Genomic DNA, 20104 nt, shown 5'->3' with positions numbered 1-20104 from the left:
ACGAAAGATTCATGCTAAATCGTGTGCCGAGATTTGGAGAGAAAATGAAGCGATAAAACATTATGAGAATGGAATTAGATTTTTTTTCCCCCAGAAGTCATTTTCGGGCGTGGGCTGGAGGTTGTGGCTAAGAAGGAGATTTGATTTTGGGAACGGTTTGCCAGTGTTCTGTGCGGTCCGACGATTGTGGGTTTCGCTTCGATTGTAAGCGAGGGTGCGTCACTGTCTTCGTATACGTGTGTAAGAAGTACAATGATTAGCGGTGGAGCATTAACTGGCCATTGGCGTACTGTTTTTATCCCACTCCTTGCTCTCATTGACTACCAGCGCTGATAGTCTGAAAGGTGCTGGCTCATCGCCTGCTTATCTGGCTAAAATACGGAACAGAGCAACTACGAGCAGCAGCTTAAGCTGTACGGCTCAGACAGTGCCAAAAAGGGAAGTCATTTTCTGTTCCGACTTCAGTGGAAAGCTTTTTGCCGATGACTCTCATTCAGCGGAATTACGCCACTGCTCGAACCTCTGTTGGAGGGTATGAACTAAATCCAAAACGAATGAAGCCAAATTACCATATCGTTCCGTTCTCGTTCGTCCCCTCTCCGTCTGGAGCTGTTAGCTGTCATTATAACAATTAAGATTTACGATGTCGAATTCACGCACCGGACACAGACGCAACGGCTTTATGTGTTGCCTATTTTTACTGCTATTAAACTGTTCATGTGTTTGTTCGTTTGTGATATTTTTAACATCTCCATTGAAATTATTCTTCATTTCGTTCGTTTTTTTTTGCTGTGTTTTGTTTTCTCTACGATGCAAAACGGAACCCGGAGTGAGGTAACGAAAATTGGAAACAAGATTAATTATCTTGTTTGCGCACTTTTCCGGATTGGCGTTTGGGGACTTACGGGTTCTTGTGTTTTTTTTTGCTGCAATCTACCAAGCGTGCAGGTTGGCTATGGACTGGACTTGGTGGAAAACGATCGTAGGTATAATAACGCTGCGTTACGAATAGCGTTACGAGGCGGTTGATTGTCTATTCCGGGCTGGTTACGCGGTTCAGTCTGTATGGTACAGAACGGATGTAAGTTGAAGATTCGTTGTTTGAATCCAGCGAAAACGTTTTTCCAACAAAAAGTAGAAGGCAATAAATTAAAGTGACCCAAGGGTAGCATTCCTCTAGAGGGGTGAATGGTGAACCGATTGGGAAATTGTAAAATAGATTGATTGACGTGTGGAATTGAAAGTGAAAATTTCGTTTGTGCCATTGAAAGATAAATAAATAATACCTAGCATAAAAACATTTTTAAAGGAAAAGTTCAATTCGAAACGTTTAAAATCCATTCGTTTGGAACTTGTGGAACTCTGGAACGTTTAATTTTTGTATGATCCGATCATCACCACTAAAGAGCGGATCGAAAGAAGGAAGGATCGTAGGTGGAACACTAGTTTTTTTAGCCTACTAAATAAAAGGGGAAAAGTCTTTTTGCTCTGCCTCCATATTATTATCCTGGTCACGGCACCAATGTTCTGTAACTGTAACTATTGCTCACTGAAATAAATCTAATTTTCCAACAAAAAAATTCCGAGAAATAAAAAAACATTTATAAGTACATAGAAAATAATTGAAATGTGATTTTAAAAAGAAAAAGTAAATTCCTCATTCAAGAAACTAATTTCACGTTTTAAGCTACTTGAAATGTAACCCATAAGATCATGTTTCTAATTAGTGTTTATTTTATCCAATCCTCTAATATATTATACCAACTGAAAATAAATTGCAAGACTTATCTTTTCTGTTGTGCTTTCCACATCACTTTTCATTTGTGTCCAAATATCTTACGGTTTCTTTTATACTTCTTTATAGCATGTACATATTTCACAAACAAAATGCTGCAACAAATGGAAAAAGAAAACAACACTCTCCAAAAACAGCGTTCCAATATCATTCTACTAAGCCTCCGGACAAATTTATAGCTCATTGAGTTCGGTCCAATGCAAAGCCACAGCTGTAAAAGTAACCATAACAACCATCCAGTGCGCTTATGCTACCGGTATGCAAAAGCTTACCATTCGTTGCCAGTTTTGGACAAGTTATTTCGATGGGAATTTCTCTATCTTCCACCGCCTCCGAACATGCCGATCCCACGCTGATCATGCCTGAAACGTGTAGAAATTTAAAGCTTTGAAGGCAAATTTCGGCAAGGCGTTGGAGCGTTAACGAACTTTTCCTACCGACCCACCGGCCGCCCCAAAATGATGAGTAAAGACATCTCGCGTGAACTCCGCTCAGAATGAAAGCAGCACATCACGCAGAGGCAACTTTAGCCAATCGTGCACATTTGGGGAACGGGACGGGGAAAATGAACCGATCTGCTGGAAGGTTTTTGTTTGCATAAGTAATTAAGCGTCATTGAAAGTGACAGAAAATGAAGGCGGAAGCACATCTTCAAACCAGCTTCAAATTTTGGCTGGTGTTTTTTTTCCTTCCCTTCCCGAGGGAACCATTTCCGCACGATGCAAAGATGCCACGATAGGATGCAATTTTTTTTTGTTTTAAATTGCACAACCACAGCGTTGCGGTGAATGTGTCATGCGGAAAATTATGTTAAATTTTATCTTACTTTTTTGACGCCTGGCGGAATGGAAATAGACAAGGGGCAAAAAATAGGGATTATTTCCATCGCATGGTTCCGCCGTTGGTGTAATAGTATTTTCTTTTTCCATGACGAAAGAGCAAAGTGGTAGGAAAAACACAAACTTTTGTCATCCACCCTTTTAAAGTGACCAACAACGACAATCCAACGTCATGATTGCCCACTTTCTGGATGTTTTTTTTTGCATGCGACCAAACCCTCTCCACTTGATGAGTGTGACCATGAAGAACGGTTAGATTGAGTGTAAAAAAGCTAGCAAAGGAGTAAACTTTTGCTCACCAGCATCGTTGAACGGGGACGGGATGAGTACGGGAGTGTGAAAGGATGGTTTTCCGGTTTTAAGTTTTTACACCTCGCTCGAAGTGAAGTTTTGTCCCCCCGGGGGCGTTTGTTTCAGTTCAAGAGTGGTTCAAGAAAGCGGTGACATATTCTGCCCAAGACAAGTTACGATGACACAAGTGGTTTGGAGAAGTTTTATCGGACGTTTCGGTTCGGTGTGGTGAAAATGTTGACGCTGGAGATTCAAATTTTCGTGGGAAATTTTCACTCACTCGTGTGGGTTATACACGGGCATGGAAGGGAGTTGATGCTGAAAGGGGTGGATGTGTTAGTAGGGTAGGTTGTTTTCGTTATCTTAACTTGTATAAAGTTTGTTGGCCAGAAGGTATTGATTAATCTTGTATCGGTGATGTTGTTGAGTCGTTGTAACAATGAAGCGATTAGAAGGATACATTTTTGATGACGAAAGGAAACATAAATCAATTAACTTTGACACTTTTCACAGTTAACTAATGTGTTGAAAAAATAAAATTAAATGCAGAACTTCAGATAGAAAAAAATTCAATTCTTTGCTGAAATTGCTTTAGTAATATTAGCAAAGTTTTTCAATAAATATCAAATAAAATCATTTTCATCTAAAATATGAATGATTATTTACTTTGTGAATTCAGCCAATGTTTAACAATCTAGCCACAATTAATTCCTTAATGTCGAATGATGTTCAAAACCACAACCACTTAAGCATGTCGAAAGCACAATTCCATTTGGGAAATGGCATTTCCTCGTGTCCTTCCATTTCCGACGCGATAAAGCGCACGTTCACTAATTGAAATTCCAATCACTTCCGAATTGCCACCAACTCTAACCACAGCAATTCAACACAAAAACGTGTCTGGCAAAGTTCATTAACCCACGCACGGTGTCATCTAGTGAAAGATCACACGTATAATCGCAAACACACACACGATATTTACTTCACACAATCGAACGTGTAATGTGTACCGCTGCTATCTGTGAAACCGAATCTTTGGGCGCGGGAAATCGGAGTTCGTTCTGGGAAATGTGGGCGCTCTGATAAATTGCTTTTCAAACCACGCAAAGACCCCAATTAAGGCATAAATCATCGTTCAGCGCATCAAATATCGTCAAGCAATTGGATAAAAAAGAAGAGGAAAAAAAAGAAAAAAAGAATCAGGCATGAGTGTAAATCTACAAAAGAGGCAGAAGGGAAGAAAGAATGAAAGGGGCAAATATTTTTCTTCCGTCGCACAAAAGTTTCCCCTAGCGGAAATCCTTTTCCTGCATTTTTTATTCTTGTTACGACAAGTTGTTTTCCTTCTCATTATTAGTTTGTTTTCTTGCCATTCCTTTGGGTGAGGTAATACTTTCCAGTGGGTCAGTTCCACCATACCTCAACGGGTAGAAACACTGAGTGAGCTCTTGTTTCCAACTTTAATTGGGTCTGGTGAAACAGTTCATCTGGATTTTTTTTTCCTCTGTCCTTCCGTTGAAATAATGCGATGTTGCAATCTTTCACATTGTTCCGCTGGGAAGCTCTTTTAGAATCGCTTTGTTGGTTTGCAAATTCTTTCCCTTCGCACTGCACACCTACAGCTAGATTGTAATTCAATTGCTGGTGTTATTGGCTAATAAAACCATAAATTTTGGTTTCCTAAAGTTTTAATAGCTTTTCCCGGTCCTTCCAGGTGATAAACTTGCGTAAAAGGGACAAACAATGAGTAAAAAAACATGCCATAAAGTAATTTTGCTATGTTTTTGCATAACTTTAATCCTGTTTCTTCCAATATACGCCTGAAAGTATACAACTTTGCTTACATTAAATGCTTGACAACTTTGGATTGTTTTCACACCTTAATAAAGGCTTCGTTTTCATGCTTCAGCCAACAGCCTTCTTCCCGCACACGATCAAAACATCGATTTTACTTTCCACGAAATGAGTGATTGGTGCGGGAGGTTGTTATTTTAATTTTCATCGTGCACGCAACACAATCTGCCTACGGCCGTAAATTGGCTCGTTAGCATTTTGAAGCGGATTCACCGAAATCGGTTTTCCTAGATTTCATCTTCCGCGTCCTCTATCTCATCCATCGCGGTGCTTTCTTCGGGAGCTAATGAATTCTCGTCGTTCGGAGAATTGCGAAGTCACTTCCATCGTTGAGGGGTATCTAAAGAAAATAAAATACATTGGCACTGAATTTAGTTTTTAGCCCGCCGGCGTCTAAGCGATCGAACGGTAAATTATTCCCTAGAATTCAGGAAAAAAGGTTTAGTATATTATTGGAGCTACCGGTTACACTCAGGTACTGATGGTAAGATGTATCTTTAGGTATCTCTAGCGCTTGCTCCATCTACTTCATCATCGTCGTTCGGTGCTACAGGGAACCTGCTAGCGATGGTTGCGAAAAGCTTCCGAAAAGCATCGGGCAACGAATCGGACACTTGGCGCCCGAGCACCTGGGCAAGATAGTCTAGCAGAACTTCACCAATAGTTAGAATGTCCTTAGAGTAAACGTTGCGCTGCTCGTGAATTCGTGTAATCTTTTTCAGCGTCTCATTAAACAAATCCGGATCCTTGAGACCATACTCGATGAGCGATCCGAACGCTTTGATGACGTGTATCGATTGACTGAAGAGCGATTTATTGTCCACGAGTGACTGGGCGTTGGGATCGTCGGTAAAATCAAAGTACGAGACGTAGTGTGGATACTTGTGGAACAAACTGTAAGAGAAAGTGATGATAATAATTTGTCTAATGAGTAACATCAAAATTTAGCCATCAAACTTACAGCAGCAGCATATTTCGCCCATGCACGTCCAATTCCTTGCGAATTAAGCCCCACGCACTGAAGAGGGTAATTTTCTCTGTGGCGGACAGTCCGGTTGAATCCATTGCCTTTTCTTAATCGCCAGTCATCGTCTGCCAGAATGTTTAGATGATTTTTGCTTCGGAGAGAAGCTTTTCTTTTGACATGTATACTGACAGTTTGGCGTGGTACCGCCTCCTAAGATGAGGGAAAGCAAAAGCAAACATTGGGCAAATGTTCGCAAGCAGTCGGCAGATTCGTTAAGCACACCTTCGTCGATGTGACGGCTCAATTTGTTAGCGTTTAATAAGTAGCTAGTGTGGTGGGTTTACGGTGGATTAAGCGGCTTCGGTACACCTGTTTTCGAAGGCTGGTCACGATCGATTTTATCGATAGGAAATTTTCGGGTTGAGTTCGTTTACGTAGGTACCACGCGCAAAACCCAACCACGAAGAAGAGCCACATTTTATCGCATTTTATTCGACGAGAAGAACGGTGGATCCCATTTAAGCGCTTACGCACATGGGTGAGTCGGGAAAAGTAAAATATGTTACCTGCCTCTAGTGCACGGTTGTTAATCAATTTCCGATCCAAAGCGACACACGGTCGGATGCTATCCGTGGGAGGATTGTTAGATTCTGATGCGTAAGTCTCTAACCGTTACGTGGGGTATGACGTGAAAACATTTGAAGAAGAGAAGAAAAGAAGTTACCTTTAACGCCGACGTCTTATCGTGCTTGGCATCTGTATGCGTGTTTAAGATCGCAAATCGGAATTACGGTCACGTAAGCTCTCAAAGTGATATTTAGCGTACTTACGTGATCTCAACCCATGCCGGGACCGGTTGGTAAAACAACCTGGTACAAAGTACCGATAGGAACTTCAGAATCTTCCAAAAAAAAAACAGCAAAGAATGTCCGGTTCGGTAAATCTTTTCTCCCCTTTTTCTCGGATCGTCTACGAACACGACCCTGACCATTAGCAAACCAAATTCGCTTAGTGCATTCCGTGCCGAGGTACGCCGAGGCATGAACTGGAAGTAGCAATAAAAGTAAGTTTGCTAAAGCTTTGCGAACAGCAGACACATTAAGCATCGATTTTCGCTATAATGAAGTAATGAAATTTTGTTTGCGTACCACGGGATCGCTTGCTACAGAGCACATCGTTAAGCGTGAAGATACTTTCGAGAAAGGAACGAGTTGTGAGAGAGCGAAAGAAAAAAAAAAACTAAACAATGACACATGAAAAATGTGCTAAAGAATGAATGTAATTTGTATTGTGATATGAAATGATTTCTGGCGTTGGAAGTTTGCATCTGGAGCGTGTGATAGCGTTGTCGGTATGGAACGGAAACACAATATCAATGTGCAAAAGAAAGAGGGAAAAGTTAATGTTTTTTTTCTGCTTCCCTTTTTTATTTCCTCTAGAAGATAAGTAAACATTCTACCAGCAGCTAGGAACATACGAGTTTGTCGTTGTCGTGTAATGTTAGATCATTTATTATGACTAGTGCACACTGGGCAATGTAGGGAAAAAATAGTGGAATAAAAGTTCCCATGGAAGAAATCTTCCACGCCATTTCCATTTTAAAACTATTGTTAAACGTGTTTGGTTTTGCTCTAAAATGTTTTTTAGTGAATGTACGTGTTAAAAATCTTATAACCTTTTAAGGGCTTCCCTTTCGCATCTTCAATAATAAATAGTCAATTATGTTTAACGAAGTAAGACAGATTTTCATTTGAAAGGTAAACAATTCACATTAGTACACCATTCTCTTACTAATGGAGGCGCCTAGTACCTGACGCTTTTTTGAATCCTGCTTTAATACTTAACAAAACAATTGTAGAAAATATGCCCAATTAGTTCTTTTAACTTGTCATATCATATGCTAGATAAATTATTAAGTTATTCAGAATTTTTAGTAACTTCGACAAAGTGCTATACCTCATGGAGGCGCCTAACCATTCTTATGAAAATTTAAATCTTCGCAAAAAGGGTTTTATATAAAGCGCCAAAACTGTATAAATTCAAAAACTATTTATGTGTTTTCATGAAAATAGCTTTCTCAAAAAGATACTGAAGTAAAATTAATTTGGATTAGATAACTAACAATTAGCTTATATGATGAACATATTCAATTTTGACTGATTGGCTGATAATCTTATAGACAATAGATTTGGTTTGCTTTATCACTGTGCAATAACAACACATATAATATTCATCTTCATAAATGCCCATTGTGCAGCGATTTACGTCAGTACGCTTTCAGCCCAGTAAGTGAAAAGAGAAAGTGGAGTCGTTTTCTTTCCTCACTTGAATAAATAAGCCCAACGTTGAGCTATCTCGGTGACTTTCCTCGTTGGGGCAATTGCTCTCACAAGGAATAGGTATGCAAAAGGAAAGGAAACACAAATGCACACATAAACGCACACACACACACACACACACACACTTTTTGGTCCTGGAAGGAGTCTCTTCGCTGTGAAGACGCGTACAATCGTTTACGTACTGGTACGCACTGTACCACTTTCGTTGAAGAAACCATCCCACATAACCTAATCGTCGAAAGGAAGTATGTCACAGTCTAATAAGTTTTCCCATTTACGGTCTTCTCGGGGGCCAATGTTATGGGTAAGCGGCAAGAGATGACATTCGCGAGTTGTACGCTGCCGGAATTCATTGCACGAATGTTTGTGGAGCAGTTTGTACAGCACGGAGCAGTACACAACGATGAAGTTGCTCTGGTGCGTATAATGTTGCGCTGAAGATTACGACACGCGTGCATGCGGTTGTCGGATTTACTGTCCTTGGTGGACTTGACTTTACCAACGGCTCTTTGCACGATGATGCGAGAATAGAGCCATGTCTTGAGAGTGGGATTACTGGGACTGTTTCGAATGTCCGCAGAAATTTATCTCAAGCAGTACTTCCGGCTAGCGTGGGTTAGAGGGTTCGTGGATTATCATCAACACTGTTGTCTCTTTTTGTCTCCATTGAGTAGCTAATGTTCGCTGAAGCCAAACACATGTCGTTTGCTTGTTATTGTTGGACGCGATGGTTTTTTTTGTAGTGTATGTTTTTGTGAGTCTACATTAACGTACCACTGTTTGGCTGAGACCAAAACCAGAAAAACATTCTTACGCATATACGCGTGAATGTGAGGCTTAAAGGCCGCAAAAGTAGAAATGTTTCTTTTAGTACTCTTCATGTGAACATCTTTTCCTATTCGTTCATGGGAAATAAAAATGGGCAAAAACGATGGAATACAGTAACCACATAATGTGCGTCACTGATCACTCCTGTGAGGCTCATTTAGGATTTACGAACTGAGTTCTCTTTTCGGCAGACAGTTTATTGACCTTTTGGAACATGTTTCACCTAGGTATGGCTACATCGCCCATCAACTGAATCAGTGTGAATATTACAAATTGATATCGTAGCATACCAGTGCTACAGTCTGGTGCTATACCTTTCATCAGGTAGTAAGTTGTAATTTGGCCTGATGGTCAGTATACTCCCTAATCGGCCATCGGGGGGTGATGGTGTGAAAACAATATGAGCAAATAATATTCGATCCGTTTGCTGTGCGGCGAAGGTAAAAGGACCCATTTCCATTTGCCCTAATTGCGAAAAATGATCCACCCCTGGTGTGGTACAGCGTGAGGTAAAATGCCGCCGTTGTGGTTGGCCGTTGCTAAATGGCTGCTGGTGCTGCTGCTGCTGCTAGCATGATGTCGCTCTCAGCAGGATGTCATCGAATGTCGAGCGTTTCGGGCGTACACGCTGTGCCTAGCGATAATTGATGGTGGTTCAATCGAAATGAAGCAAAGGGAATTGGAAGCTAATTCTCGGGATGAAATGTCATCACCATGACAGTGACATGTTCATCATGTTGATACGACTGGAATACGATACGTGTTGTGTGCAGGGTGTGAAGAACGCTATGCGGTAACACGACTGCTAATCAGTGAGAATTGGCTCACTTTGGGGGGGATGGTGATGTTGCTGGTGTTGTTGATTGTGTCCCGTGGTGCTAAAATGTTGATGATTTAATCCACTGAACGATTGCTTACACGTTGCTGTAGCAGGGTTTAGCGGCTAAAAGGCGAGTTCATCGTATAATAATTTAGGATAAACGCAATTGGATAAAAGGCCCAGATATCATTTCATTGTTCGTCTTTTTTTTGCTGTATAATGAATGATTTTTTAAATACTTTTAAATGCATTTATCTGACATTGTGATGATTTTGAGATATTTTATTTTTCGAAAATGGTGCCTCTCTAATTAAAAATTGAATGCAAATTATTTAAGTACATTGAAAGGATAAATACTACTATGGATGTATAAAAAGGAAGAAAAGAAACTTTTGTCCTCGACTCAGCTAAAAAGTTAATAAACTTTCAATTTCCTATTTATCTTTCTTTCGTTCCCAAAGCACCTGTTTTTTTTTCATCACTCTAATGCAAAGAAATGCGAACTTGTCTACCAAACATTGTACAAAATTGTGTGCTTCTCTCCCTGGGATGACACTGAAAAGGCCTTCGCAAACGGATAAGCTATTTACGTAATTATATCCCGAGAGTAAGGAACAAAAAAAACATCAGCCAGAAAGAGCTGAAAACCCCCACCATCCCCAATGGCAGGGGTTTCTTTTCTTGAAAGGTCAGCATTCGCGATAATGGACAGCGCCGGCAGGATGAGTACCGAATCGTTCAGACCATATTTCGCACACTCGGACTCAAAGTCCGATGAAAAGGGTGGAAAACAATCATCCCCTACCGGAGTATTCGGGTGTCGGTTGTTCAGGTGGCTTATACTACCGGTGGAAAAAGGTCGAGACAATCTGGCTGCCAATGGTGTTCGGTAAAAATTAGGTACTTTCGGTTTAATTACTTTCGCTTTGTCTTCCGGTGAAAGAAGATGGTTAAAACAAAATTGGGTGTGCTGTTTTTTTGTTTTAAAAGCACGGAAAGCTTGTATACAAGCGTTGAGTTATGAAAGGGAAGGATATTTTTAATAAGTGCAGTATCTGAAATGGGTAAGCTGGCAGATATGATCTTTCAGTGGTAATTCTTTCACGAGAAAAGCTTCCCTTTTTGTACAGTCAATTTTCTTTTAATTCTAATGGTTTTTTATCACTTCTGTTCGGTTTTTTCTTAAGTCAACTGTATATTGTATGTTTGAATAGAATGATTTATAAGGCATTAGTAAGGGATTTTTTATTGAATTGAAATATTTTTTGAAAGGGCTACTTTTTATCAATGGGCGAAGAATAAATAGTATTTCATACTATAAAAATCTTGTAGAATTTAAACAGTTTTTAGGCAATAATATACAACAACTGCTACTAACGTTTAAACACATTTTTGAGCAGCTAACAAGGCAAAATGTCAAATGGAGGCGCCTAGTCAATGGTAGACGAACCACCACAAAACCCATGTTAACCTGTTAAAACATGGTGTAAGCAAAAGAGAAATACGAAACATTACCTTTTCACTCTCACCACAGCGGTATGTTGAATGAAAAGTAAACTTTCCGTACTGTGTTTATCTTAGCGCGGGAAGCAAAATGTTACCATTGCCATTCGGTCGTATTTGATGTGTAGAAAAAGGATGAATTTTCACCGTTTTTGGGGTGATTTTTCTTCCCATCGACTATTTTTTCCTTTTCTCATGGAAAAAAACACGTTAAGTATGTGCTGTTCGTTTGGATGTTGCCACGGTAATTACCAGTAACGGTATGTAGCGCTAAATTGCGTCAAATGATGGCGGTACGGTAGGATGCTATAAGAAAACTGTGGACAACCATCATTGGCACCGACAAACGATCATGACTGCTGTGGTGCTTCCAATTTCCAACTCTCGAAACTGGAGTGACAGAAGGCAGCAGAGGAGTCCAATGGGGCCAAATTACAGCTGATCCTTTACGCGCACGATGACACTCGCCGAACTTCAGCAACGGTACGAACCATTAAACTTACGTGGAAAGGGAACAGAACTGATGTAATAAAATAAAAAAGACGTGATCGTTTCACTGAACAAAGAGGGCTCAATTTGGTTGGTTTGAAGCTTTTTTTTATACTCCCGAAGAGGAATTCATGAAGGACTGCCCTCATTGCGCTATTTGGCAATTCAAAAGGTGCACATGTTTGTAGGCTAAGGGGATTGTGGAGAGAGAAAGAAGCGAGAGAGCAATATGACGAGGGGAAGATGGAATGGGAGAATTTTATTTCATTTTCCTCATTTATCGTTGTCGTTTAATCTGTCACAACGTGGGATTGTGTTTGTTTTTACAAGCGTGTTAGTGTATTTGCTTGAAACCGATGCACGTGAGACCTTGCTTTTGTGGCGGATGAGATTGGTTTTGAACGTATTTCGAGGAAGGATGGTGCTTTTCGAAAGCTTTATGTAGTTAGTGTAGTAGAGATCCGTGACGGTTTAGTTACCTCACCGGTAGCACGGATAAACGAGAGCAATATCCGTACTTTGGTTGCTACCGGAAATGATTCATGCAACTGAACATTCCGAGTATGAGGTTAAGCAATGCGATTTTTTTTTAAGTGAGGAAATTGAACCTTACTTAATAAATGCTTTGAGAGTTTGCTTATGCGAGAAGTTTTTATTAAAAATTCGAATCATTATAAAATATATACATATTTGCTCAATATTTTTACATTTTCTTTTAACAGCGGCCAAGTGTCAACAAGAATGTGACAATATGAATTTAAAATAAAAATTTCCTTATTGATGTTATACAAGTTTCAAGTAAATTACTGTTTATTTATTCAATTTAAAAAATAAAATGAGTATGAAATAAATTATTAATAAAATAATGCTATAACAATTTGCTACCAAGAATTGACGCTTTAACATTCGTTACGTGGTGAATATTGATTGTATCGGGACGTGATTCGTTTGTTATCACTCATTCATGTTGATATTCTAAAGATCTGTTTACATGAACATCACTCAATCAACTATATTCAAATCACCAATCCATGCATCATCTGTCGTTATGCCCATGAGCTTCAATAGAAAAAAACTTTTTGAAGCCTAACACAAAAAAACGAACTGTGCGTATTTTAATCATTATGACATGTACAGTCCATACGAGCACGAATGCAACACAGCAGGAACCCCAAGGGAGATCGATACTTGACAGGACAAATCAGTCTTCTGACTTTACCGATTGGCACGATGAACCATTCCGACACGGAGATTGGCCTGCTGTGACATCGAGTTGGGAATGAAACTCCATTTACATACCGTATCGATGGCACAATTCAGTACCATCCTTGCCCATTTCAGCCACCGGCCGAACCCTCGCTTAGTCACCGGGAACGGAATTGGAAAAATGACAAACTAGAAAAAAGGAAACGAATTTTCCAACAAACGCACCCATCGTAACATCGTTGAAGTCAAATTTGCTTTTGATCGAGTACGTCACATGTTTCGGGAGTGTGAAGGACGATTTTTCTTTCGGTATGGGAATGAGTAAGCGGTCGATCGGACAAAAAGTTGTGTATTTTACCAAAAAACAAACATTTAAAAAGGCGAATCGATGGCAGTACCGTTACGAGCGATGGAAGATTTTAACGCTTATTGACACACCGAAACACCGTTGCAAGGAAATGGGGCTCGATTTTTTTGTTTGCGCCCTCAAAGTTTGCTGTTATGTTCACGTTATTTTACTTCTTTCTTTTCTCATTGCGTTCGTGAATCTGTGTGGTGTACAGCTGTTGCTGTTGACATATGATGAACTATTTGTTATGTGGTTCTGCGTTACATTAAGATGTCAAACTCGTGACTACTGTTCGGATTTAAATAAAATATAATGGAACGGAATAATGAATGCTTAAATGTTTGTGTGCCATGTAAACAAGATGTTCTTCATAATAAAGTAGAAACAAATAAACATTAAAGAACATTTTTACGGCTGTTTTTAAATTATATAAAAAATTGTTTAACGTAGGGCACTTAATTAGAACTTTATTATCTTTTTCAATTTAAATCAATTCTTCTCTTACCATTTTGAATATCATGAAACAATTAAAGAATATACTTCTTCTCCTAATCACACTTAAATAAGAAAGAACATATGTATAAAACGACCTTTTATAGTCATTTGTTTTCTCGGTTGGATGGGATCAGATCGGCATCAAATATTATGAGCTTTTAGAATAGGAGCAAGATGTTAACTACAAATAGCTGTAATTAATGTAAAAAAAGATTATAAGGAATTTGAAAAGAGTTTTTTTTGAACAGCTAGATCACATTCAACCACAAGGATGTATTTACAAAACAAAACATTTGCATTGAATATTCCCTAGGTTTAAAGAGACGTACCGTACCATTCCCATGCATCGCAGTCATGTTTGGAGTTGTTCCAAAACTCTAACTCACGTACACGGTGCCAACTGTGCGAATTGGAAGACAAACGAACACGAAAGATAACATGTTGCTAAAAGCGTCCACTACGAGACGTGATGAGGTCATGAGATTTTACTCGTCGACGAGTTTTCTGGCAATGTTTGCATGGCGTGATGAATAATTCCGTTGTTGCTTATGTTTTATCACTATCTCAATGTTGCTTGGTAAGGAACTTTAAAGCGTTAAAGCTCGTTAAAGAAGGTACTAAGATAAATATTTTTTTGTATTCAAGGATACAAGAAAAGTGTGGATTCATTTGGTTAGCTATTCGAGCATCCTTTTTAGAAATATCCACTACACCAACATCATTATCGACGCCAAAAGAACACTTCACACTGTACGTTTGTACGGTGTAACACTGAAAATGCTAGCAAAACCCGACCAGTATATCTTTCCCGGTTTCTAATGGTATGGATTTGGACAACTAATGGTCAATATTTTCCACCCGAAGCATTTTTCGAGAGCGCCAGAACACGAACGAACGGTAGTGAAGAACTGTGTAAATAAGCAACTCGATTCGACCTACTTTTGCCGAGGATTTCCACACCGACGAATAAATTCATTCGAGTCCTACAGGACTTGCCACCAATCTAATAGCAAGGTGATAATGATGGTGGTTACGATTATGGTGCCCCAGCGCTGGTCGTATGCTGAGACATAGGAAGGGAAAGAAATCAAACCCAGCGGTTGGTAATGTAAGTGTGTGAGGAAATGTACAAAAGCGAAGCGGAAGTCGAAATCGCTTTTCCGGGTTTTCTCATTTGGAAGCAACCATTCTCATTCCAGGGTATGCGTTTCTAGCAATGGGTAACGATTTTTATATAGGTTTTTGGACAGGAATAATATGGAGGTGAACCCGGGGTTTATGTTTTTCCTCGCTTACGTGACCCGTTTGCTTCACATCCATTTCGATTGCATTGGTTTGGATTCCCCGATCCCGATCCCGAAGGGTGTGTCACGAATTTTTCATCACATCCCGAAAAAAAACCTCGACCTGTTTCGGATGGGTTGCGGCAAAAGTGTCCCACCGCAGCCCAAAATGGGAACCCACCATGTACCGAGTGCAGCGTTCCAATTATGTGGGACGCATTCCCGTTCGGCGAAGGGTGGAATGGGAAAATGTGGTACGCATAATAATCCGTTCATAAAGCCAGCACGGGAGTTTGCCCACCTGAAGTGTATTAATGTGACTTTTGCATTGTGCAAGTGTCAATGAATATCGAGAGGAAGCAAATTAAACTGGAAGAGCAATTATTACCCATTCAGCGGGGTTTCTAGCGAGAGCTATAAAGCCTGGGTGATGAACGATTAAAAGCTTCTGTTTGCCTATTGTACTACGTCAATGGGTGGTTAGGGAAATAAATGGATTCCAGTTAAGTGATTGAAGTGCAAAGTTGTAGTTAAAATAGTGAAAAAAGATGTAAAATAGATTTAAACTACGTCAGAGGTATCCTTACTACTATATTATTTTATATTTCCCATATGTAGTTTTCCACCATTGGACATCCAAAAACGAAAACTTTTTTTTTTCGTTTGGATAAAGGTTCGTTTGGAAGCAAATCAAAAGCATAGTTCACGAAACTTGTTACCAGAAATTCCGCCTAAGACGAGCAGAAAATGAGAATAAAGTCTTCGTGGAGTTCCGTCATCAGGTGCATAGTCTAGCTTCATTTTGATGATTATATTGAGGAACGTTGAAAAGATGAGTTGGCCTAAGTAAATCGTTTGGCCATAGATCACAAACCTTCTGAAGATTACTTGAGATCTCAAGATTGAAAATAGGACGACATAGTAGTTCTGAGAAAACCTAAAATTTAGGAACTGCTCGAATAATTTCAATCCAAAAACGAAAGTACAACTGATGAAAGGTAAAAAAAAACATTTTTTTTGTATATTTATTATCATAAGTTATTGCGATTGTTGCCTGGAGGATTGTGAACAGGGCCATCAAAAAGAAATGTTGTAAAAAAGCTTCTGAAACCGATGAAGCGAGAATCATTGTAAATAACAATAGAATTCAAATGATAACAATTGTTATGCAAATTCTGTTTTCTATTTTTGAGGGGATTCAAAGGTAAAAATTTAATGTTTTTATTTTACATGGAGCAGAAGCAAACAAATTATTCCGCAATTTATGGCGTAGGGCGTTACGTTTTGTTACGATAGTCCGATAATTGTTGAATGATCCCTAATATAGAAATATTAAAAAATTATGTCAGTACAAAGAAATAATTGTACTGTTTGAAGATATATTTCTTTATTTGAGATTGTCAAATAAATTTAAAATGTTGCAAATCACCTGAAAAATGTAAAACACCCCAAAAACATCACCATTTTAGACATAAAATTAACTGTCAGCTTTATCGGCTGCGTTTATCTACAAAAATGTAAGCAGGAATGCAGCGCAATCAGAAACAAAATCAATAGGTACAAGCAGTAAAAGAGAAATACCGTCGGTGATGAGCCGAGTTTGCATTTCCACGTCATTTAAAATCGTTGCGTGCCAAAGCTCCATTTTCCGAGGCTTTTCTGCCCTGGCGAACGGGCTGCAGGCAGCGTTTTGGTGCTTGAGCTCAACCGGATCGATGATGAAGAGTAAGCACTTTATTTTGGCCTTATTTTAACATGCAACATGCAGGTATCGCTTCCCGCTTCGGAGCCACCGTCGAGCCCACAACAGCAGTAAGTGGGCGTGGGTCGCTGCAGTGCATGGAAAACGTAAGGTTGAACATTTTTGCACAGGCCAGTTGCAAGGAAATCACTACGGTGAAGTTTGAGTTTGGCCACGGCATGCAATCGTTGAACTGTGGTCAGCTGTTGTGTGCAAAACGGCGCAGAAGAAACGGTACGGAAGCTTCCGTTCGGGACAGGTTTGGGTGGCGTGTGTGGTTTCTGTTGCATGTCTTCTACCATCGAATTGATGCACCGGAACTGTGCGGCATTTTCGCACACGGCCCAGGGAACGTTATTTAAATGCGGGTGTTTGGTTGCTGGGGTGTGCATTTTCCAACAGCTACTTTACGTGCGCCTTATCCATGCAAATGCACAGTGAAAAGTGTGTCAAAAAGTCAACGAACTCTGGTTGGGAATCGATTTGTTTAGGGCTAGGGTTAGACAGCAAGTCATTGCACCCCGCGAGTTGGTTGACCCAGGACCAGGCAGGCATTGTAAAGAAATACTTAATGTTTTTTTTTTGCTTTACAAAATACGGATTGATCTGTCACGTTTAAAATTTGAAAAATCTATTCAAAACATCGTTTGAAGAAGAATTGAAAGGGATTGAATCCTTACGGATGAAACAGCCAAACAAAAGGGACCAACATTCCGCTTTCAATTATGTTGCCAATAATCAAAAGAAAAAAGCTGTCGAATCCTTTTTCCAATCTCTTTTCAAATATCCTGCGGAGGAGTCACTGTTCTGTCGCTGATTTGATTGCGAGGTTTATTTTCTCGAATATTCAATTTCAGTCAATACAATTTTTTCCGGTATACAAAATATCCACTTGAGGTCTAACGTTTTGATTTTATGTTTTGCTTTTTTTTCATTTCACAGTTTTCTGAATGGACAGATCATCATGATAATGATGCACCGGATGAAGGTAAGACATCTTGTTTCTATGTACTTTTATTGAGTGGCGTGTGTATAAAGAGAATTACAAAATAAAATCTTTTATTATCCGAATGATTGTTGGAATTTATTTTCATCATTATATATTAAATTTTGTCAATGAATCAACCGGCTGGCATCTTCATTCCGTTTCATTCCATTTCCAATTTTACAAAAAATGTAATCTTAGTTTTCAACAGTTCATAATTTTCCATTAAGCTTCTGTGCTCATTTTACATATACATCACTAATTAATTTAAAATTTTAATAATAAAAAATGAATACAACCACGCTAGAAATTACCAAATTATAAAATTATTCTAAAGTTTCCTTTTAATTAAACCACAAAATGATTTCTTAGTTAGCGTTTTCTTTCCGATAAAGTATTGATAGTATTTCAGTAAATGTTTAATGGTACTTAAATGTGGAAGGATAAAAATTAAATATTAACTCAGACGTAAGACTCGGTTCGTTCATGATTTCAACAATTTTTGATCATTTTATCTAGAGATACTTGCCACGCATTTGATTTTCTTTTCAAATTAATTCGATAATGAGAATTCAGAGAAGCAATTTATAGAAATTAGTTTCAACAAAAAACAACAAATTTCTAAGAAGTTTTATTTCCTGTTCTTCCGAAGAAGACAATAATTAAAAGACATTTCTTCATAACAACGCCTCACAAACAGAACGAGCTGTACGATCGATGGTGATGATGAACTCTGGCGTGCTATAAAATACGGGTCATTGCATCCATAACAGATTGCCACCGTCCACCGTGCAGGCCACCGGAGTTTACCGCGTGTACAATATAATTAAATAATAAACAGACGATTAGGGACGCGATATTGAACCGGTTGCAGCTGTAAAATAAATCAAGCCGGATATATTGAAGAGTCCTCCGCTAGCGCGGCTTCTTATGGTCTATTCCCGTCAGACTTTACAACGTGCATCATCGCATCGGTAGGGGAAAGTATGCAATAAACAGTCAATAAAAAAAGTGGACAGTAGTGAGTAACAAAAGCCGCCGGGATAAATCTTGGTCCGAAGATACTGAGTCAGCTCTGTGTGTGTATAGTACGGAACTCTTGAAAGGAAAAGAAAAAAAATAGCCATAACTAACACAGCTGCACGAACAGGAACGCAGCAGAGAATGACGCTGATTATTTATTTTCCATTATCGTTTCCGTTTCGATTGACTTGAAATTGAGCAGCAAGCAGGAAGAAATGATTGCGTGCAACTGGGCGCACGGGAAGTCATCGTGACCGCACGCAATGGCTACTATTTGTTTCTCTTTACGAATGAGGAACAAAAAAGAAACCGTACACAGATAACTTGGTAATATCCATAGAGAAGAAGAAAGTTGTCTTGGCAGCATGGGTCCGAAAGCGAACCTGCTGAAAGACGCAAACGTTTGCCCCGGTGGCGCCCGTTGTCTTCCGGATGACAATGGACAGAAGTTATCTGTTTGCGTCTTTGACTACCCAGTGGACAACACTGTTTAGCGTGATACTAACAAGGTGGTAATCGAAATTTTAATGGAATTTATATGTCACGTAAATTGTACACTTTAGGGTGAAAGCGTTGAAAACAATGTTAAAACCGCCTCAAAGTATGCAATTCGCATGACACAAACAAACGAATAAACAATTCGCTCTAACTAGTTTTGTCAGCTGGGAACGTGTTTCTACTTCAGTACGAGACAATTTGGCATAAATGAATGCTGGCCAACGAAATTCGCCTGGGAGACAAAGAAGAAAGGCATCAAATTGGAATTTGATATCCAACGTCCGAGGACGAATTTATCGTTCAAGAAGACATGACCATCTTTCTCGGTGGGACTTTCGCCAGCGCTCGTTTTGCTGCGTCCTTTGAAGCTACGTCGGTTTGGCTACGGACTCTGATAACCTTACGGTGATATCAGGGTAAGACATATCAAGCAGCGCAGTGTAATCGAATCATGAGAGGTTGTTTGTTGTAGCAGTTTGCCTACATCACCGCCACAGTCCGCCGACAGTCCATGCTTGTGAGAACGCTTGCAATTTCCACACAGCAGAACGGGCGTTTGTATACACTTTTACTTTCAAGTGTGTTGTTATTTGTCGTTCTGGCTACCAGTGGCTTAAGCCGTTAGGGCACTGAACAGCAGCCAACAGGATGACAGGCCTCCATCCACGGTGTGAAGACGAGTCGACCGTAAAATGGTTTAACGGAGAGATAGCTTTTTCGGGGGGTTTGGATTGATTGAAAATGGTGTTTATTGCAGTACCAGAAGTACAGCGTAAGAGATGTACTTGCATGTATTGCG

General features: G+C 39.5%; 2 protein-coding genes across 7 annotated transcripts in view; one reads left to right on the top strand and one right to left on the bottom strand.

Moving 5' to 3' along the window:
• LOC125762929 (transient receptor potential-gamma protein) overlaps positions 1 to 20104 on the top strand; it is a 79975-nt gene that overhangs the window by 42082 nt on the left and 17789 nt on the right. For all 6 annotated transcript variants that reach the window (XM_049425566.1, XM_049425563.1, XM_049425561.1 and 3 more), the window contains one exon: positions 17742 to 17787. The gene's annotated coding sequence lies outside the window, so the exon portion shown is untranslated. The remainder of the gene's footprint in view (positions 1 to 17741; positions 17788 to 20104) is intronic.
• LOC125762936 (myoglobin-like) lies at positions 1743 to 7358 on the bottom strand. Its single transcript, XM_049425576.1, has 2 exons — positions 5741 to 7358; positions 1743 to 5673 (listed from the first exon to the last, which is right to left on the bottom strand). The coding sequence occupies exons 1-2, from the start codon at positions 5842 to 5844 to the stop codon at positions 5277 to 5279; spliced, it is 501 nt and encodes a 166-aa protein (XP_049281533.1). The 5' UTR covers positions 5845 to 7358; the 3' UTR covers positions 1743 to 5276.

This window comes from Anopheles funestus, chromosome 2RL, assembly GCF_943734845.2.
Source record: "Anopheles funestus chromosome 2RL, idAnoFuneDA-416_04, whole genome shotgun sequence".
NCBI classification, from domain to species: domain Eukaryota; kingdom Metazoa; phylum Arthropoda; class Insecta; order Diptera; family Culicidae; genus Anopheles; species Anopheles funestus.
This window is presented reverse-complemented; position numbering and strand designations above follow the sequence as displayed.

Bases quoted from the DNA above. Each gene is read 5' to 3' on its own strand.
- LOC125762936 (XM_049425576.1), bottom strand. From the start codon at position 5,844: ATGGATTCAACCGGACTGTCCGCCACAGAGAAAATTACCCTCTTCAGT. The intron at 5,674-5,740 runs GTAAGTTTGATG...TTTCTCTTACAG, and splicing joins GGGCGAAATATGCTGCTGCT to TTTGTTCCACAAGTATCCAC.